This window comes from Aedes aegypti, chromosome 3 (assembly GCF_002204515.2).
Source record: "Aedes aegypti strain LVP_AGWG chromosome 3, AaegL5.0 Primary Assembly, whole genome shotgun sequence".
In the NCBI taxonomy this organism is placed as follows: Eukaryota; Metazoa; Arthropoda; class Insecta; order Diptera; family Culicidae; genus Aedes; species Aedes aegypti.
Window position 1 is genome coordinate 30615989 of NC_035109.1, and position 22951 is coordinate 30638939.

General features: G+C 38.6%; 2 protein-coding genes across 6 annotated transcripts in view; one reads left to right on the top strand and one right to left on the bottom strand.

Annotated features, from left to right (window-relative positions):
- LOC5577434 (open rectifier potassium channel protein 1) overlaps nt 1-22951 on the top strand; it is a 132226-nt gene that overhangs the window by 107659 nt on the left and 1616 nt on the right. For all 5 annotated transcript variants that reach the window (XM_021854465.1, XM_021854466.1, XM_021854469.1 and 2 more), the window contains 5 exons: nt 21318-21497; nt 21554-21675; nt 21740-22095; nt 22160-22307; nt 22386-22919. In XM_021854465.1, coding sequence (XP_021710157.1) covers nt 21318-21497; nt 21554-21675; nt 21740-22095; nt 22160-22307; nt 22386-22919 — 1340 coding nt within the window. The remainder of the gene's footprint in view (nt 1-21317; nt 21498-21553; nt 21676-21739; nt 22096-22159; nt 22308-22385; nt 22920-22951) is intronic.
- Nucleotides 9181-12141, bottom strand: LOC5577435 (N-glycosylase/DNA lyase). Its single transcript, XM_001663312.2, has 3 exons — nt 11921-12141; nt 10386-10838; nt 9181-9795 (listed from the first exon to the last, which is right to left on the bottom strand). The coding sequence occupies exons 1-3, from the start codon at nt 11998-12000 to the stop codon at nt 9210-9212; spliced, it is 1119 nt and encodes a 372-aa protein (XP_001663362.1). The 5' UTR covers nt 12001-12141; the 3' UTR covers nt 9181-9209.

Below are 22951 nucleotides of genomic sequence, written 5' to 3' on the forward strand. Positions count from 1 at the left end.
TAGAGAAATACCTGTATTAATACCTGGTGGAATCACTGACGACTCTTAAAACAGCCCATATGGGAAAGAAGACAATGAGAAAAATTTTATCAAAGTTTGCCTTCTCATACAAATGTTTGTAATTTCCTAGTGATTTTCTGCACACCATAGCCATTGATCACTACATCACAGATTACTCAATCCAAAACATTAGCAAAAACATGAACATACTTCACGTTTTACAGCTACTATGGGGTTGAAAAATCGTATATGACTTGATATGCTCTTGTTTTTCTACTTACAACTAGACAAGTTGTCAGAACATTTCACTTTTTTTTTCAAATAAGTTGTATAAATTTGATACGATGATAAATGGGATGAGAATAAAAATCAAAATGGGATGGTTATGCTTTTATGGGTAGTTAGGAGGTTTGAAATATCAAAATTATGGAAAAAAATCGATGTTTCCAAACTCTTTTTCGATACTTTGTTTCAACTGTTAATAATTTAATATCAAATCTCCATTATATTTTATGTGCAGAAACCAGATAGATGCATTATTTTTGCCTCAATGCATATATTTATTACATGCATTGTAATGAATTATAATGATCACTTTGTTACAACCTATTAAGGTTGCAAATTGATTTCAAGAACAACAAGAGCAACGGACAAAAAATGTCACCTTCTGCATCATTTTGCTAGTGCGATATTATTTTTCGAAGATTATTATATTTTTTATTGTGTGTCACTAAATAATTATGATTCCCATTTCCCAAAAGAATTTGAGATAACTAAATAACTCGAGGGATCAAGAATTTTTGTTTAGCGATAAGGAGTTGTAAGTGAAAACTATTTGTGAACATCGCACAGAAGAACCGGTAATTTCCTTATTTTCACAGTTGCTAAAAAGTAAAATTACCGGATTCAAATTCACTGACGTTGGACGACATGAACTGCAGTAAAACCCGTACCACTTTCTTAAGAAGGATTTGCCTTCTCCGAACGAACACTGGCTAAAATAAGACTAGACTACTTATAAAGTAAAGGCTCAACCGGAAATAATCCATAACAGAGCCAAGATTTTGAAGTGAGAACATCAATAAGCTGTGGTGGTCAACGGACAAACGATAAGCTAGGTTTCTTGAACTCTAAAGAGATAATTAAAATAGGCAGTATCATACAACATAACAAATTTCATCGAATGGATGAAGGTACAGAGTGACCTAATGTTTGACAATTATCAAGAATTTTTTTCTAGGCAAAACATAATTCTTTCAATGAAAAATTATGTGATCAATATCTTGATAAGACTCGTCACAGCCACATATAAATGCGATATAAATAACTATTGCAAATATTATGATTAAAAATAGGCCTAGAAAAAAGGCAAATAAAATTTCTACCGACAGATAAATACTTGAACCAGAAATTTGTATTCACATTTGGACAAATGGAACGACACCAACGACCTTTATCACTAGAATTCCAATAAATTTGCCGCCATTCATTGTAAGTCTATTCAATTTTGAAAAATATTCTGAATAAAAAATATCACGATTGAAAATAATACCACGAGTTAGCAAAACAGTTTGCTAAGCTAAACAATCTAAGCTTGACAATCGGCTTGCTCGTTACCAATTATTTAACAATCAGCTGGAACCCAGACAGATTTAATAACGAATCCTCGATTATGTAAATTATACAACAAACTTCTCAACAAAAATAACAAATGGTGTGTTTTATAATGAAAATTAATGGATTTCGTAGCATTTATACAACTCATGCTATCAGTACATATAATGAAAGCAATTTTGTCGAAAGATAAGCAACTAGTGTGGAATTGCAACGCTCAAATTAAAATTTTTGGTTCTCTTTATCAACAGTTTAATTTACGCTCTAGAATGCCTGCATGATTAAAAATCTTCAGAGTTAGATTTTTCTCTGTAATCAGCGAACGTGTTCATTTTACCACCACTTCGCCTGCATTCACTCGAAGCCCAACCATGCGGTCACATGTCATGGCTTTCTTCGATAGCAAATATTTTGCAAATCATCACATTAAGGGGCACGGTCGGGACGGGTCAGGTACACAACCTACTACTCCTGGACGATGGAGCCAATCAATTCAATTGTAAATTTTTGGCCAAGTCATGTTGTATAATATGTACGATCGCGTAAATTAGATAAAAAATATTGTTTTTGGTATCGGTGGGGTCAAGTATTGTGATAATATTAGATGGCGAAAAAAAAAAATGCTTAGCAGAAATTAAAATCGAACTTCTATTTTTAGAAATATTCGATGAATGAAAAAAAAAACTGATATCAGCTTATGATTAAAGATACACGCATCGGGGGGTGTGGATCACGAATCTGAATGAATTTATAATCAAACGTTTGACGCGCGCATGGAGCTGCATATTAATAAGTTAAGTCAGTGTATTAAATCGATATACCACATTCATATTGTGTCCACGAGCCATTGATTGAAGTTAACTATTGGAAATTCAACTAATTTGAATAGAAACTGTATCACTCTCGGCTGATGAATGATTGAAGCAGAACACAGACGTTTAAGAGGAAAATAACCATCATCGTTTTACAACTTTTCAAAACCAGTTTTTTTGCTCAAAATTGAAGCAATCTTCATGAAAATCTATCATCGCTTTGAACTTACGATATGTAATGTAATGATAGATTTTTAAGGGATTTTTTTAGAAGTTTAAACGAAAAAACTGCTTTTTCATTCTTGATGATTGCCGATGATTGAATGATGGAGTCTTGAGCCTTAACACAAATAATCATAAATGCTAAATTGTGGTCGATTTGTAAAACATCACGTCGGTCAATTATCAATGCATACTTCAGTTCTTCAACGCTATCAACCGTTTAATCCGCTTTAATTTACATCCACCCATCGCGATGCGTAAATTGTGCAGTCATGTGCAATACAGAACGAACGAGTAACCACAACAAAACACACAAAATATTTATACATTCGTTTCGCACCTGTGCCAACGCGCATGTTGAGACCGGCGGTGTGGTGCAGCGAATTGCTTGTTTCGCTTGCTGGCTTTGGTATCACCTTACCGATGCAAACGAAGTAGGTGCAGAACTTCTGACTATGGCACGTGTGGAAACGGGTTGTAGCTGACTGATCAAGATGGTTTGGTACAATCTGCATTAGATGTAACCCTTGTTGTTCTTGAATTAAGTTAGGAATATATTGACGCAAAATTTTGTTTTATCGTTGCAGTATGCCATTATAAATCGATAGTTGATTTAAAAAAAAACGATTGGAACTGCCCATTAAACTTGCTAATTTAGCACGACCCATGCTTAATATGCATTAATAACCATTAACATGTCACCTTAATTAATAATCAACGGCATGTGAGTAGATAGCTGTGACCGAAACGTATGAATGTAATTAACTGGTGATATATTCAAATTGATCGTAAGATTTGTATCGCATTTTTTTTGCATAATTTAACGATTTGGGTTAAAAAGAGATCCTATTTTAAAAGCTATCTGCGAATAAGGTAAAATTGTTCATATTTGGAATTCGGGGCTTCGGAAATTTCGGTATTGACGGTACCAACACAAATAACAAGACCAAGAGCTTTATTTATCGTGTGCCTCGTGAAAATGTTTAATTGAGAATATCTACACTTTTCACTAACGATCGTTCATTTGAACTAATATTCTATATCTATCTATTTTGTAAAAATAAAATTTGAATGGTGTTTGTATGTCACGAAATGGGTTGAGAACGAGTCAACGGAATTGCCTTATTCTTCCATAGTTAGATTCTTGCAGTGTTCAGACGTGTTCGTGTGTAAAAAAAAGTTTGAGAATGTTTTCCGAATAATTGGAAAACCGGGAAAAAAAAATATGTCATTATGTATGGAATGAGGGATCCGTAGCCGTGAGGTTACGCATTTCGCTTTATAAGCGGAAGGTCATGGGTTCGATTTCCAGCTCCTCCACAAAAAAACCCGTCCAGAAGACGCCGCACAGAGGGCCGTGCTTTGGGGAGCACATCCATCCTCCGTCAGTATCAGATGGTGACTGAGACAAACTGACCCTCTTCAAAGGCGGCTAGCCTCAAACGACTCAAGAACACGGCAAAATGAACCACCGCAAGAGCAATGGGCTATGGATTATATGGAAATTGATTGGACCAACAGCAGAGCACTCTCTCACCTGCTAAGTGTGAGAGTAAAAGAGTAGAAGAGAGTGATGTAAATATAGAATATTCAAAAATTGAATCTGTATCGATAAAGAAGAAATATGATTCCGGCACAGTGGCGGCCATGAGCACAGAGTGCCTTTCAAATAAACATAAGGAATAAAAAAAATATGTTCGGAATTCCAACAGCCTACTTGATGGCAAGATAAAGTTTATCGATATCACCTGGGAGGGCTGTGCCTCCCTACACACGAAATTTGATACATTTTTTTTTCCAAACTGCAAGATAACTTCAGTTTGCCAACGACAATCAAGGCAGGCTTGATGAAAATCGCCATTTTTCATTTGCTGTGTACCTTCGATCTTTCTGGAGAAACATTTAAAAAGGGCCACAGTTTTCAACGCGTTTAATTTCAAGTTTTATTGAAAACAGTAAAAATAGTCTCATTCCTACACGGATAAAAATCTGATTCCCACACCATGATTTACAAGTCATGAAAATCATAAATTGGTTAGGCCATGATATCAGGACGACAAATCATCCCAGTAAACACAAACTCGTATACGATAGCGCATAAGAGTACAAATGTGGAGGCGATATACGTACATGCGCCATAACGCTGCGTGCAAGATGTACGTATATCGCCTCCACATATGTACTCTTATATCCCATCATATACGATGGTGGTTTACTGGGATGGTTCCTGGAGCCATAATCATGATTCTTCATAAACGCAACATCCAGAGCGACAACACAAAGCGGTACACTTTGCTTCAAGTCATTCGCATCGGTCACCCATCATTCATCACGATAGATTGGTGCTCTGGTAAAGTACGTGGCCCTCAATTAGAAGGTTCTTGGTTCGAATCTTGCTCTTCAATATTTTGTTTTTTTTGTTTTAATTTTATCGGGTTGACTGACAGAAATATAAACAGATCCGATATGGATGCGCGAATCATGATTTTCGAGCATTCGATGCACGATTTCGAGCACTCAGCTGTAACTTGTGTCACATTACGACAATCTGACTCATGATATCGTGAGCCCAAATCATGGTGTATTTTCATAAGATGAAAACACACGGGAATCATGACATCCGGGTGCATAATCATGATTTTGGATTCTGATTTCTACCCGTGTATTATAACGTATACACAATTAGTATTCAATTAGAATAAACGGTGCTCTCGTGAAGTTACTTTTGAATGTGCATGAATTGATTGTAACTCGATTTTTTATAGGGTTAATGATGGCTTCGGCACCCTGAGGGTATTTTCGGCAGCACTAACTTATCGTCCTTGTTAAAATTTATCTACGGAACAAGAGTTACCTTCAATGCACTCAATATATTCCTTGAACTATAATCTTCCATGTAAATCTCATCTTTCACAAAAATATTATATAACATGGTAATAAACTTCGAGCTGTTTAGTAGAATACCTATAAGTAGCATAGCATAGCATAGCATAGCATAGCATAGACTGACTGTACATGTCAATGGTTGCTACTCCGTGATTGATCGGAACTGGTAAGAATTGCACTACGATCCAAATGAATAAGGGATGGGAGTTTCCGCTTACTCTCGAAGTGCAATTTTAGCAGATCTAATATTATTGATCAATAACGGCGCCGGCCAAGTCCTTACAGTCAGTTGGGATGGGGAAGGAATGTTAGGGTGTAATGATTGTTGCTTCTAGAGACCGAGAATACCTCTGCATCTCCACAATCACCACGGGAAAGGTGTTTATTAGTGAGGGAGGAAAAGATCTGGGAGTCACCTCTGGTCGGTGATGCGATCCATGGACAAGGGGGAAATATACGACTTGTATTTAAAGCTAGTTTTGTATTTTTGTCTCGAGAAGTTTTTGGAAAAATACGTCAACATCTATAATGTCGAACAATTCAAAAGACGTTTTTATTAATGACGAAAACTGAAAATTACATGTATATATTTTAACTTATATGAAACAGGAATAATGCCGACACTTGTAGTGACGAACCATACATAGTTTGTTTGAAAATTACATATGAGTATTACTGTGCATTTTGTCTCGATATGGTAGAAGTTTTAGGAAAAACGTCAACATTCACAATGTCGAACAATTCAAAAGATTTTTTTTAATAAATAATTTTCATTAATGTCAAAAAGAGAAAAATATATGTATATTCAAATTGTATAAGAAAAAAGCATAATGCCGACACATATAGTGACGAACCATACAAAGTTTGTTTTAATATTACATAAAAGTTACGCTTTCAAGAAAATATGTGTTATCATAAGCATGAAACGAACTCACCAGTTGGTAATCCATTCTCGACTGAACACAAAACTGACACTGACAGCAAAACTTCTTGGCGTCCCGAAAATAAACCGTCTTGCTTGGGCCTTCCCAAATACGTACCCCGCAAAACGCTCCAAAACAGGAGAAAAAAAAAAAAAAATCTCCGGCGACGAAAACACGCGCGAATCCGTCACCAAAATCAATCGGACGACCAAAATCAATCGAACTGTCCTGCTTGGGCTTCACGAAGCACTCCATTACTATTCGCCCAGTTATTGCGAATAGAAAGAATTCTCTTCGGCGATTGATTTCCTTTCCTCGCCGAATGAAACATCAATAGAAAGAATTTGATCACCATTCTTTCTCGTAGAGGAAATAACGGAACTTAACCCACAAAACAAAGTCCTAGCGCATTAAAAAGATTTCAGGGGAGAGAAATTGATCGACATTTCTGCTCGCTCATTATGAGTAAAAGAATCTCATAGATAAAATACAACAATTCTGATTGAATATGGATATATTAGATCATGAAATGGGGGTTCGAGATGAAAGAAAGTCATTTCATTATTCTTCCATATCCCACAAAACGTAATGAGCGAGTGCGAACGTGCTTGATCGTTTTACTTATTTATCACAGATTCGAGTGCGTTTAATGAGGTTATGTAATCTTGTATGACAGCATAACTGTATATTCACTCTAAACGCTTAGCATAATGCTATATTAAAATAATGCTACAAAGCATTTACAATGTTAATCAAATGCATCATTGCTTGACAGTTATTGAATAAATGCATGATAACATTATTAATGCAAAAAATGTTGACTTTCGACCAAATTAATGCAATGATATAATGCTTGTGGTTACTTGGGATGTTCATTAGACCTATTCACTTTTTCTAAGGTACACTTGCCACATCAAATTCTGAACTTATTTATCAAAACAAGTTATCTGTCCAAAAATGAGCCAATTTGGTAGAGGTGTATCAAATCGATTTTGTGGTTTTTTGGACTTTTTCCCCGAAATGTGTTCCAGAAACACAGAAATATCATTGAAAATGATTCGAAAATACCACTAGCCTTTTGCTAACACAATAGTCTATCACGAAGACACTAGGGTGTTTTAACCGCTTCTTCATTATGCTTTTAACGTAATTAGTCAAAAATCTTGAAAAAAGCAATATATTTTTCCAGTTTGCCATATAAATTTCGATAAAAATCTTATTATATTTTGTATCCAATTCAACTATATATTTGATCTGAGTGTTACGAACATATCGTTCATACATCCTTTTCATGTGAGAATTGAATATCACTTCGAAATAATTGAAAGTGTATCACTCTATATCCTAAAATCTCATAGTATTGCCAACACAAATACACTCTATGAAAACCACAGTTATCCATGATTTAGACGTCATGTCTTGATGTGGCACAGAGAGTCGGATAACTTTTTCCAAAAGTGAACAGGTCTAATGTCCATATATGACTGGATGCCGAGAACATCGTACCCCGACTCTTCGCATAACACCTTCTAGCGCAATGTTGAAAAACAGGCACGAAAGTCTATCACCTTGTCGTAGCCCGGAATATTTACCTGGAACCTACAGACAATTTTGCACACCTTCCATCGTCGTTCTAATCAGTCTCGTGAGCTTCCCGGGAAAGCTGTTCTCGTCCATGATTTACCATAGCTCGACGCGGTCGATACTATCTATGCCGCCTTGAAATCGATGAAAAGGTGATACGTTGAGACCTGGTATTCACGACATTTTTGGAGGATTTGCCGTAAAGTAAAGATCTGGTCCGTTGTCGATCGACCGTCGACGAAGCCGGCTTGATAACTTCCCACGAACTCGTTTTTAACTGGTGACAGATGACGGAAGATTATCTGGGATAACACTTTGTAGGCTGTAGAATGGTGATCGCTCGAAAGTTCTCATTACCCCTTCCTTCCACTTTTTACAGGTTAAGAATTTCGTAGAACAAAAACTGTAGAGAAATGTATGTTTTACAGGTACTTTAATAAACAGAAATCAATGTGCTAAAAATACGTTCAACTAGTGGTATTTATTTTGATTTTCGTTTTTCCAAATTCTCGTTAGAATTTTTTGAAGATAAAAAATAGCCAAAAACACAAATTCCACTTGAGGCACCTCCTAATCTTCTCCAAATTGGATAAAAATTTGTCTGGTAGTTTGTTTGAGTATTGCAATCAAGATTAGGAGGTGACTGGTTGAATCCCAGACATTTCGATTTTTGTGAAATGGTCTGATACGCCCGGCAATGGCGTGACCAGAGACCAGAATGGGTACTGCATTTGGTCCCTTGGTACTACAAAAGTTACTCATTACGATTGATCATTACTTAAAAAGTGAATAGGCATCCCTTGAGAAAGAACTGTTGGAGGTATCTCCAAAGTAAATTTGAAGAATTTCTGAAGCGGTTCATAAAGGTATCCTTGAAGGACTCTTTAGTTTGGCTCTCAGTTCTAATGATAGTATGTTTGTCCTATGCTTGTCTGGGAATTCCTATTCCAATGGGACGACTATTTTGCACACTGCAGTGTATATGTCATGCTTCCGTTACAAGATTCTAAAAAAACAAAGAACACTTCTCATTTTCTACAAACACTAGAATGACTTAACTACCTACCTTTGAAGTTACTTTTAGTTTTGGTAAGCAATTTCCACCAGGCTTTGGGAAGAATTAATTCCGATGCAATCGATTAACAGTTTGCCATTTTATTCCCCACTTCTACCGCTTGTTTTTACCTTTTTTCTGACCATCTTTCGGCCCTTCGGAATTCCCATTGTCCACATCACCCGACTTCTCTTTAAATTGTCGTAAATCGGCACAGAACAGTACCGTCTGCGCCCAACCCGCATTCGATCCATAGACCTCGCGAAACTTATCCCCAATCTCACCGTACATCTTTCCGGAAATGGTTTTACATTTGGCCAGATGCGGCAGGTAGTTCCGTGCAATCTGGAACACGTGCGTATCCACCGGAATGGCCTGCAGATGGTTCAACGACATCAAACAAATACAGTCAGCCACTTTGGGACCGATTCCGGTCAACGTTAGCAGCTCTCGGTGCGCTTCCTTGTAGTCCAACTGCTGCAGTTTCCGGAACCACTCGAGATCACCCTTGGCGAGAATTTCATCGGCCGACTTCTGAATGTACTTGGCCCGGTAACCGAAGCTCAGCTGCCGGAGATGTTCCTCCACTTGCTGCGAGGCTAGCTTACCCGCATCCGGGAAGTTGTAGAAGGTAGTCCCATTATACTCGCAGATTTTATCACCGTAGTGGGTGCATATCTTTTCTACGAGGCCGGAAATTCTGTTGAGAAACTGGTCAATTAGAAAATAACATCGATCAAGGATCATCAGGGCTGGTAGCGCAAGAAATGAAAAAAAAAAAACTCGTGGTTACTAAAAATATATTATTAACAAAGTGTGATTACGGGTGTATCTCCGGATTGAGTTCGAGTGGAAACCTATGGCTTTGAAAAAACAAAAGAATTTACAAAGATGCCATCTTAGAGAAATACTTGGAGAAATCTCTTTGAAACTTCCTAACAAGTTCCCAGGTCGAATTTGTTGAGGTATGCCTAAAAAAGTTCTTGATGGATTACCTAGAATACTCCCTGGAGAAATTTTCGAAGCAGCCTTATGAGTGAATTCTTGAAGGAATCCATATAAAAATGAGAGGAAGAAGAACGGGAAACAAACCGTAGAGTTTAGATGAAGTTCTTTGGAGATTTGAACCAGAATTTTCTGCAAGCTGAATAAGAAAAAAGTAACTTCAAAGATTATTTTGGTTAAAATAGAGAAGTCATAGACCTTCCGTTTAAAATAGACACTTTATAGTAACTTTCATTAGAATGGAGACCTGCTACCAGCCAGCCCTAAAATACATCCTAAACTCACCTGGAGATGTTGTTGTTCTGACTGCATATGAAAGAAAACAGATTCTCCACCGGGTCCTGATCGAGCTGCCGGACAGCATAGAACTGATCGGCACTGTTCTCGAAGTGGACGTGACATTTGTTCCACTGATCGTAGCACCGTTCCAGATCTACATCCAACCGAAAGTACACGCGCAGTAACGACTCGTAGTAGCTTTGCGGATAGAGTAGCTTCCCGCAGCTGGCATACCGATCCGGTTCCGGCACTTTGAGACGTATTTGCGCGAGATTTTCCTTTTTGGCTGAGATCCTCTGTTTTTTGACATCACTAACGTGGTCCTGGTTGTTTGGATTAGGATACGGAAGTTCACCAACGATTTTGTACAGCAAATCGGTTTCGGTTTGCTTCAGAATCCAAACGATGTTTGCAAATACTCCGATGAATTCGTCTTGAAAGGAGTCATGCTTGTTCCAACTACACGTTCAAGTGAAAAAAAATATGATAAACAATTCAAGCATGATTTTTCAAATCGGCGTATCTAACACTCGGATGGTTTCGAGAAAAATGCGATGCAAAATATTGTAAAGCATTTTAAATCCTGTTTAAAATGTTTTGCATTTTTTCTATTGCGATGTCTACTATAAGTTGAAAAAAAGAACACTGTTTCTAACCACTATTAAACAAATCCGATTTGTTTTGAATTTAATTGAAAAACAGGTAAAATTAGAGAATAAACCCTTTTGCTTTGTGCTGCTCACATACACCATGGATGATTCGTCGATACCATACCTTGATTGATACATACACCTTGCTTGATGCGTCGGTTTGACAGTTCGTTTTGCACATCCGTCACGTCATATACACCAGTATTGTTTTGAAGTTGCACATACACCGGTTTGCAAATTCCCATAAAACTTATTAAACTTAGTCAATTCGTCAGTTTCAACTTTCAACGACAACGAATATTAGTTTTCGAATGTTTCCAATTTCAACTCGATTAAGAGGAGCACCGGACGGAGCCGTAAATAACAAAAGCAGGAGGAGAACAGTTCTTGTGCAAAATTTGGTGAGAAATATTGTCTTAAACCGAATACTGATGATGTTCCACATCAGTTTGCCGACCCGTCAGCTCGCTCAACTGTGGAAATCCAATTCTCTCGATTTCCAACATGTTTAGTGATCTGGAAACAGTATGACGTATCTGGTGTTCGAAATTTTATGTTTTGATTCTACATATAGGTCGCTTTACTATGAGCATATGTACGGTGTATGTGCTAGCATGAAAAATGTTGACAGTTGAGTCGCTTTGCAAACGAAGGGTGTATGTAGCCAAATTAAAAACACTGAGTAAAGTGCACATAGGGCATAATTTTAATTTATTTCTAAAAATCAAAAAATGGATGTAGGAATACTTTTATAGACACAATAGGTAGATTATGCGTTTGTCAAGCCCATGCAAAGCAAATCTCGATTTGTTTATTTTTGCAGATACGTCGGATTGAAAAGTTTGGCTTGAATTAGGATATTCAAATTTTGAATCATATCGCCATATTTACCGAAAGCTCTGTCCTCCGGTGAGAGTCGTTTTCAACTGCAAATGCTTGTGGAGGCAGGGTATTTTCATCCACTGAGACATATTACTAATGTTAAGAGACAAAAGATAGATAACTGCTAATACAGACTGAATTAATTAAAAGAAAATCTAGAACGATTTCCTTAAGAAACTTTCACTTGGATCACAAAATATAAACAACAACAAAATAGAAGTCTCATCCGGCACGGCACAACTAAAACCAAACGTCTCTGTTTAGTAGAATACCTATAAGTAGATGAAAAAACCGAATTTAGTACTGAGCAATTCTCGCTGAAACCAGGCCGCCATCGGCACCCATCGTTAAAATTCCAATTTTATGTCACTGATCGCTAGTTTTCGATAAAACATAAATAATAAACGCCATATACGTCAAAATCGTGGAACATGATATAGAAAATCGTTCATTTCAAAGGGTAAATATCATTGCTCACCTAGTTTTTGTAGCCTATCTTACGCAATTCTTTCTAAGCTTTCTGATGGTGGTCTCAGAATTAGAAGAGCGGTGCGCTAATGGTGAAAAATCAATTTTTCTAACAACATTCAAAATGGCGGCCAAATTCAAAATGGCTGCCAATTTTGTTTTAACTTCAAATGAAAGCAATATGCTTTCTCTATACGATGCCACTAAGTTTGCTATGTGTTCCAAGGGAAATATGAGACATATCACGTGATGAAATACCCAAGATTTATCAAAAAATGGGCTTTTTCGCAAACTGTTAAGCCAGCTGGCGTACGAGGGGTCCACCAATTTGAGAAAACCGAAAGGACCACCCTTAAGTTTTATCGAAAACTAGCGATCAGTGACATAAAATTGTAGTTCTAACGATGGGTGCCGATGCACTGTGTTTTATTTTCTCGATTTCATGCGCTTTTTGAATAGCGTCCAAACCGTTGATTTTAGCGATATAGTTTGTTCGGAGAAGTTTCTTGGTATATTAAAGCGCATCTTCTGACAAAAAAGTTTTGTGACCAATCCACCTAGCAGTGAGAAGAAAAACTATTTTTTCAAAATATTTAGATATTTCATACAAATTCGTGTACTTTATGTTAAAAAATTCGTAACTCTTTTACAAGATTTTTAACATTTTTCATGTCTTCTACAAAGTTGTTCAACATCTTAAAACGCGTGTTTTTGCTGAACATCGCAACTCTCTATCTCTTAAATAAAAGAATTATCAGGCGAACTCCTTTTAATAAGGCTTATTTGTTTGATAGTAAAAACCCATGCTAAGACGCTTATAGACAAAAGTTTTTATCAAATGCCGAAAGATGAAATATGGTACGTTCATGATTTGAAAGAGTTGTCTGCGCCATTTTGCGCCGAAGCCAGTTATAGAGGCCTAAACTACCCCATGAAAAAAGAGTAATTCATGAATAACTTTGTAACTTCAAAAGATAGGGCGATGATATGTTCAGCAAAAACACGGGTTTTTCCATGACAAACAACTTTGTAGAAAACACAAAAAATGTTATAAATCTTGGAAAAAAGTTATGATAAAAAGTATGATTTTTAGGGGCCATCCACATACAACGGCATAAATCTCAAAAAGTATAAGAGATAGAAAAATTGTGTCTTCGACAAAGTTGTTTCAAATTGCCAATTCTACAACTTTGCCGAAGACACCATATGTCTATCTAAATATTTTGAAAAAATAGTTTTTCTTCTCACTGCTAGGTGGATTGATCACAAAACTTTTTTCGTCAGAAGATGCGCTTTAATATACCAAGAAACTTCTCCGAACAAACTACATCGCTAAAATCAACGGTTTGGGCGCTATTCAAAAAGCGCATGAAATCGAGAAAATAAAACACAGTGCGATGGCGGCCTGGTTTCAGCGAGAATTGCTCAGTACTAAATTCGGTTTTTTCATCTACTTATATAACATGGGTTTTATCATTGAATGAAATGAATGCTTACGAAATTATCGCCATTTGTGAGCTGCCGAATAAAACAACACAAGAACAGCTTAAGAAAAACTCACCACTTTGAAATGTCCAATTCTCCGCTCCAATACCAATTTGTCACAAAGGCTATGCACCGATCACTCATGCACAAGTTATAATGGTCCCTGGTCATTTCTTGGGACTTTTCTAGGTTGTTATTTTGTGAGTCTAGCTCCGCGCCGTGGGTGATAAAATATGGAGTGAAGCCGGTGGACGAAATGACGCTCGTATTGAGCATAAGTTCAATCTCGTGGATTTCATGTCCCACATGCGCTGATCCTCCTGAACGTACGTATGGATGGCCGCATTAATCGTCCTATTGACGCGTTCCACCCGGATTGGATTGTGAATGATAGCGGGAGTTCAACGATTCTACCCCATTCCCTCGATTCCCTTTACCTCAAATGCCATTAAGTCGAACGTTCAAATACCCGAACGACCCATCACCCTGAATGACTTTACCCCGAACTCCAATATCATGGGGAAATGTATCAATACCATCATGGCAAGATAATTGTAAATTCGGGGAAATAGCATTCGGGGAGATGGAATTCGGAGTTATGGTGCATTCGGGGTAATGGAATTCGGGGAAATGGCATTCGGGGTAATGGGGTAGAATCAGCTTCTTCACCGGCTGAATCATCACCCACTTCGAAAAATTGTCGCATATGACAAGGATATGCTGGTTACCCTTCCGACTGCTTGGCAACGGACCTACATAATCCATCGAAATGATCTACCTCGGTCGAGACGCGCAACGCATTTTCCCCATTTCTGGGCTCGTTGGCACGTATGACGGTTTAACCTCCTTACAGGTCGAACAAGCCTGGACGTAGCTCTTAACGTCCTTTGCCATTTTTGGCCAGCAATAGCGCTGTTGGAGGCGAGCTAGCGTTTTGTTAAACCCGGGACGAAACTGGTTATCGTGGGCCTGTTTCAAGATCGGTTGAGAGGACAAGTTTCCATTCAAACCGAGAGTCGAAAGGTACATTCTTGGGCTTCACAAACTTGTACAGCCTATTGTCTTCGATTCTAAAATCGACGAAGTCGTCTGGACCTACTTTCCACTTCGTCCACTGCCCTGGCGTTGGAGAACAAGCTCACCACCATCGAGTAAACTGGTAATGTATTCAATAAATCCCACATAAACATAATTAATTTGAATAAGATGATGGAATCGTAAATTTTTTAACCTTTTTTGATTTTATTTCAAAACTCGCTAAGCCCTGCTTTACCTTCTTTTTGTTGCTTGATCCACCTTGGACTAGTGATTTTAGGGAAGTCGTTCCACCCACCCTCCAATTTCTTCTTGGAGCCATTTTGTACGACCCTGAAGTCCAGGGCAAAACCTAGACAGTGGACAAAAAGGTTATTATAATAAAGAATAGCTAACGCGTATTATGGCCAAGCGTACGGAATTTTGATAAAAAAAATATGTGCATTCGTACGTGTATACTATCCGTTTTTTATATTGAATCGATCGCCTCATTGTAACTCACGGCATCGCCGACAGCTACAGTTAGCTAAAGGAGGGTTCACAGAAGGGTACCCTTCCCAGCGGCTAACGAGGCTCCATCTCTAGTATCGGCACGCTTAACCTTGCTGTATCGCGGAATTCAGGAAAACACTTGAGTTGGCTTTTCACACTCCTGTTTTTTCTTCATCATCTTCTTCTTCTTCTTTCTCTCACTGTCTCTTGTCTTGCCTCGCTATCTAACTTCACTCTGCATCACCCACTTTCATAAGACTAGTCTGACCTTATCTCATTTCTATCTCCCTTGGAGCCCCTCTGCCGACGATCTCGCTGCTCTTGCTCGATCCATGGTTTCCTGCGACCTTTGCCGCCATAGCTGGACCACGGTGTTGAAAATTCCAGGCATTACAATCTCATCTGATTAGCAAGATTATCTTCAGATAATGGAAAGATATTATCTGTAATCCAAGAGCGCTCTGAAATGATATTATCTCTCGATCTTGAGCATCAGGAGATAATCTTGACAGCTGTTTGGTGGATAGGCTCAATTTACGTTTTTTACTAATTATTCCTATTATGCTTTATTTTTTATATTAGCTTCCTTTACAGCATTAACAACAAGTGATTCAAGAGCAACGCTGAAATCGAGAGTGTTAAAAAATGAAATACTGAATAATTGTAGTCTGCCTTTGAATTTACAAGCAATGAAATCTGAAATTTATATGGTTCATAGGATCATAGTTTGAACAACACATATTCTTTCCACGTACCGCAAAGTCGTGTTATGTATTGTATTATTGTTCTAGTAAAATAACAGTATATGTATCCAGTGTATTATCAAGAACGAAACTCATAATAATTTGGCATACAGTGACGCGGCATTTACGTCATTTGAGCTAAATGGCTAATTTTAATAATTTTTGTTACGTTGAAATTTGGAATGAACGCATAACAATTGTTGCCGCAAGGAACCATGTTCGAAATAGTTTATTGCAATCCCATTTACCATGGTTAGTTAATGGATTCTTTTTTCAACGGGAAAATCTGCAATCAGACAGAGAGATGGAGGGATGCCGCATCACCGACGACCCACTTAAACCAGCCCATGCACCGTAGGTGAGCAATTCTCGCTGAATTGCTCAAGTGGTGTACAGAATACACATAATGTCCTCGACCTCAGACCCTTTTTCCTCGGAGCAACTTATACCATAAAGTAGAGGAAGGGCCCGAACCGACATGGAGATAGTTGTAGGTACATGATTATTCGAATAAATCCCATAAGCCTCTTTATATTAGCTCAAACTATTTTTATTGATTCCAACAATTGTATCGCTTTCTATGATTATCATTTTAATTTTGTTTCCGACTTCCCACCAGAGGCAGGGCTGGAAAGCGTCAATGTAAAGACAGGGTGTCGCGCGACTTTTACATAGTTTCTTACCTCACTGTCATCGGACGGCGAGACAATGACAGAGATTTTCTCTAAATTCTCTTTCATTTTTCCGTCACTACGGCCTGGGACGGAATCGCAAACTTGACTATTTTCAGTTAATTATCTGGTATAATTGTTGTTTATATCGTTGGAATCAAGGAAAGATATCCACTTAACGTTTCAAGCACATTTGCTTCCCGAAATTCTCCAAAATGAGATACAAATTTTAATAGCAAAACAACAGTAAAATTGCTCTCGTGAGATCTCTGTCATTGCGACTTGACGAAGTGAGCACCTGAAATATAGTTCGACTTGCGACAGTGAGAAGACTCGTTTCGTCAGTGTCGCAAGCCGGTCATGATACTTAACAGCCCTGACCAGAGGTGAAAGAGAAATGCAGCGTACCCTAAAAAGATTAATAAAAATAAAAACGAGATAGAATTTTGAAGCGTATTGTTCACTAACCATAGTTGTGATTGATGAGTTCCGTTTAGTTGGACATTTGCCGGTTTGTCATTTCATTACCAATTAATTGTCAAATGTGTGGATTTTCGTTAAGTACCGTTTTGACTCATATTCCGAATACTTAAGGTGAAGATAAATCGAAGCCAAACCTCAAATTTCCAAGAGCACGGATCTGGAGAACCAAATATCCGTTTGAACTGAAAACCTAAACGATTGGTCACTCGCTGGTGGTGACCAATCGATTAGGTTTATAGCTCAAACGGATGTTTGGTTCTTCAGATCCGTGCTCTTGAAATTTTGAACTTTGACTTCGATTTATCTTCACCTTAAGGCCAACCGTGACTTTGAATGCATCTTACAGACATAAAATAGCTAATATTTGTGAATATTTTAATTTCGTCACAAAGTCCAACTGTTAGCTGTTGGGTTTGCTGATAAAATTGTTTATTTAAACTTGTTCAATATTGCTTTTACGTTAAAGTATGGAACAACATTTTGATTCAAATGCCGAACACTGTCTCATATTCCGAACACCTTGATTCAAATTCCGAACAGCACGAATAAATCATATTCAAATAGAAAATTTCGCAAATAAATTCATCTGAGCTAGTTCTACTGGTCTCGAACTACTCCTGAGGTGTAAAATAGATTGGTAGACGTTAAAATTAAATTGCAATTGACTGCCATTTCCTGGTTATTTGATGACATATTCCAGCGAAACATTTCAACCAAATCGCCATACAATAGCAGAGTGTTCGGAGTATGAGTCTGTTCGGAATTTGAGACAAAACGGTAAATCAAATGCGTGGATTGCTGAGTTCAAGATGACTCATCTGAGCATAAGATATTGACAAAAAATAGATCACAGAGCTCTAAGATGATCTCTTACAATCCGATCCATATCATGCTCAGAGGATCGAAAGATGGGATGAAATGCAATGCCTGGAAAATTCAAGCAAAGACTGGTTGAATTATACCTTGGCATACAAGTTTACATGGTGAGAATGCTCCTTTTTCCATTTTAGCCATATTTTTTCCTTAAATTATGATCTCGCCCACAAAGCCACTAGTAACCAAGTATGTAGCTTATTGTTACTGTACAAACGAATGGATTTAAACATTATGTACCAATGCTACAATGAAGAGAAGATCCTACTCTGTCTCCCAGGGATGACAGTTTTTATCTTCCTACGTTGCTTAAAAACAACGAGCCACACACTCGATTACCAATGGCTTTTAGGACTAGATCATACGTTCTGCGGGAATTGGAACCATCTTTTTACGCTAGCTATAAAACTGTGGAGGATGATTTGACTAAGACATTTCCTGCCAACCGATTTTATAGCTAGGTCTTAATGGACCAATGCACGAGTTCACTAATTTGACGTTTGAGCGGTGCCAAGTTCACTCGTTGTCATGGTCACGTAAATAACACGGCACTGCTCAAACGTCAACGAGTGAACTCGTGCACTGGTCCATAGGCCATGCTCTTCGATTGTTGATATTAATGTCAAATATTTTCACTGGGTTTGTTTTGCAGCTGTGTTTCTTTTATATTGCAATATTCACCTATTTTTTAACCAACTTCTTTCTATTTATTTTAGGCATCGACACGAGAAAAACGTTTCTGACCTAATTATTGAGGATAAAGAAATGCGAAAGGACGACATTTTTAACATCGTTATTGGCTCTAATTCTCTGATAAACACAATCAACAAACATAATCCAAACTGGCTCGGCCGTTATACTTTTTATAACCTTCCGTAAACTTTACGGAAGAGGGGATAAATTAAAACTTATATGGATGTTTTCAAAGTGGTTTGAGATGTTCGAATACAGATCTTCTTCCAGGTTTATGTCATTCATACATGCTGTTACATTTGGGTTTATTCTGCGAGTGGGATGTGAAATCTTGGTCTCGTAAAGCGAGGTGACAATTCGATGCCTAAAGTCGTATATTGTCACGTCGCTACACGAGATCGAGGTTTCTCACCTCACGCCACTCGTAGAATAAATCCATATTTCTTAACCATTGTCGGAAAATTGGCATGTTTATCATAGGCCTATCATTTGTGGGGGACAGTCTACCCAGACAACCAGAAATCGCATGGAAGTTCACGTAGTAACTCGTTTATTCATACTATTTACATCAAACCCGCAAAACACCGTGGATAAACTCGTCAGATTGATGAGCTTCCTCGCATAAAACACTTTTTTTCTGAGTTCATTTGTACATTTTGCTTCGTCTCGTACACTCGTACAAAGTAAGTTGAATCAATTCGTAGCAGCTGTCAAATCAACATTTGTTATCATAAGTTAAGTCGCATAAGATCACAGGTTAGTTCGGTAGAATATGTATACACTCGCAATGTATATTATTATTCATCACATAATATATGCACGCATTTCGCCTCCACTTTTGTACGTAGAAGGCCTTTTCGCGACATCTTATGAGTGAAATTTTGCACATACAAAGCCTCCAGGTGATTTCGTTATACGTACATTTTGGTTGTCTGGGTATCTACCTATTTGATCACTTGGGTGTTAAAAAAATGTTTCACTCCTTCGTATTCAAAAAAAGGCCCAGTAAGCGCCGGGGGAGGGGGGTTGGGGACCTGTTCTTTAGACGAGAATAGCCACGAACTCCATAGATTCATTCAAAGGTCGTCCAAGGTACGTCTTACAGAACAATCAAAAAACAATCATTAGTATTTGATCACTGGAGCAATTTGTTTGGCACTAAATTCGTTGTAAATTTTGTAACAATAATTCACGTTGTTCAGTTCTCAAAATAACCTATCGAGAATAAACAGGCACCAGTCCACGGCTGTTTATCATAAATCTAAAATGGTAAAAATAGTATTAAACTGTATTAAACGCAGTAAATCCGGAAAAAAACTTTCATATTTTTGTTACCTGAATAAAGGATTTTTTGACGTTCGTTTGCATAAACATGAAAATTTTTCAGCGACACAAAACTTGCTTAGATTGAACTATAAAAATATTATAGTGTAGGTATTCAAGGAACGTCAAAAAGGGGTGATTCAAAGTTAATGGCAAGCTAGCGTAAAAAGCTGGATTAACGTTTTTGGGAGTTGAAACGGTTGGTACGATTGTCCCCGTTTTCTCATTTTAAAGATACAAACATGAATCATTTCATCACTGTTGATTTTTATATCACCTCAAAACCCCAACTCAGCCCAGTAAGTCTAGTAGTTTTAATTTTTATGTTCTGTCTGATATGCTGCACATATTAATGTTGACGAAAAAAATGTGGAAGTAGTCTGACTGTTTTCCAGGATTTTTTCAAGTCCTGGCTGTGAATAAAAAAATTAGACTAGATTAGAATTGAATCAAACTGATCATAGTTAAGACAAACTGGACCAAATGTTTTTAATGATTTCAGGAAAATGTACCCCAAGCATTCAAAATATCAAAATATGTGCATTATTTGCTATGACAATAAAATTTATCTATTTCAAGAAACATCTGTATCAAAATGGCATCCAAAGACTTTAAAAATATCGAGTCCTTGATTTATCTTCACAATGCCAAAACATTATCTAGTCGGGTTTGTTTAAACACTGACCAACTTAAAGTTGCAAATTGCAAAAGCCCAAATAATCAGGATCACTCGATATCATATCATTATCGTCACTCGCCATATTTCGCTGACAAAATATTTAACAAGAAAATAACAACATAGGTATATAGCATCTAATTTGCACCTCTTTGCTTCGCCACACTAGGTTTCCACCTTTATCAACACTCAGCTCTCGATGTTTAGCAAATTTTCCTCTCCACATGGTAGGAAAAAGAATAGCCTACTCTGAAAAGTTTTCTCATCCACCGTTGTTTTCGGCTTTCAGCTCACATCGCATGTGCAAATTGTTTTGAACGTGTAAGAGAGTAACTCTCTCGCACTCGCCGCAGCAGGCTCCTCCCCTAAATCGCATTTCGTTCATCGATAGTCTACATCTAGGCGTTTACACTAGTCGTCGCACCATCTAACAAACTCTGTTGTTATTTCCTGTTTATCCACAGAGCTGCTTACAAAGTACCTGGCGCCCCATGATAACGAACTGCAGCAGGAACTGTTGGTTCGCCTCAACGATTACTGCGACAAGAAAGTCACCAACTACACCCTGGACGAGTACGAGCCACCGTACGTGTGGGACTTCTACCACTCGTTCTATTTCGCGTTCATCGTTTGCTCCACCATTGGTTTGTAATGCCGCGATCAAAAGTATGATCATTTAAAAAAATCGAATTTGTTTCAGGCTATGGTAACATCTCACCCAACAACACCTTTGGAAGGATATTCATGATCTTCTATGCGTTGATCGGTCTCCCGGTGAATGGTTTCTTCTTCGCCTACCTTGGCGATCTCTATGGAAAAACTGTAATAATCTCGATTTGCTTACAGATCGTCATGATCAGTAACTAACCGATTCTTCCCATTTCAGTACATCCGGTTGTATCGACGCTACAAGCAGTTCAAGCTGTCGTCCAACAGGCAGTACGTCCCGCATCAGGTCAACTTCATCGGGCAGATCGTCCTGTACCTGATTCCGGGCATCGTGATTTTCATCTTCCTGCCGGCGGCGATTTTCAGCTATTTTGAAAAGTGGCCTTACGACGTATCGGTGTACTACTCGTTCGTAACGCTCACCACGATCGGGTTCGGCGATTACGCGAGCACGTTCCAGGCCTCGCAGGAGCATGAATTTGGGACGGCCTACATATACTATCAGGTCTTCGTCATCCTGTGGTTCTTCGCCGGAGTGGGCTACGTGTTCATGATCTTGGGTTTCATTGCGAAGTAGGTCCCGCGAGGGTTCATGACTGGTTCAGAGGAATTACATGATATTTTTGTATCATTGCAGAGGAATGGCCCACAAGAAGGTCCAACGGTTGGAGAAGATGCTGGCCGTCAACGTGAAGGCTGCCCAGAATCGTGTTTGGAATGGCGTCACCAGGGATATCAGCTATCTGAGGAAGATTCTGAATGAGGTCTACATGATGAAGTTCAAGGTAGGATGAGATGCAACGAGAGGAAGTTACAAGAAACTCATAGGTATGTGCTAAACGTATTTTTTCGTCCCATTCCAGCCCGTTTTCGAAGAACCATCGGATCGCTTCGCCAGCATGAACCTCAGCCGTTCGGATTCCTGCCCGGAGTTGACGATGTACCGCGAGGAAGACATCGATCCCATCGCCGTCTGTCGCAAGCGGGCCTACTCGATGAGCACGACGGCCGCCCATGTCGAACCACGTCTACGGTCCAAGTCCGTTGTGAGTGTACCGTCGATCCGCAGACTGTCGGACAGCGATCTCAGCCGGATCAACAAGGAGAAGACCTTCGGCATCCAGGCGCTGGTTCAACCGGCCGAGCTGCTTGCGAAGGTCGTCTCGGCTCTGGCCAACATTAGCACCATTGACGAGGATGGCCAGAGTATCTTGGAGCAGGCTTCGATCAATACGGGAATCAACTGCTTCTCGGACTCGCAGATTCTGGCTAGTGAGCAGACCTGGTCCGGATGGTCGAACTATGGAGGATCAGATCATGCTTATCTGACGACCCCTCCGATGGGTAGACCGAGGGCGTCCTCGGACATCGGATTGGCTCCACATCAGACACCAGGCGTAAGAATGCTTCTCTGTGAACGTTTTCAAAC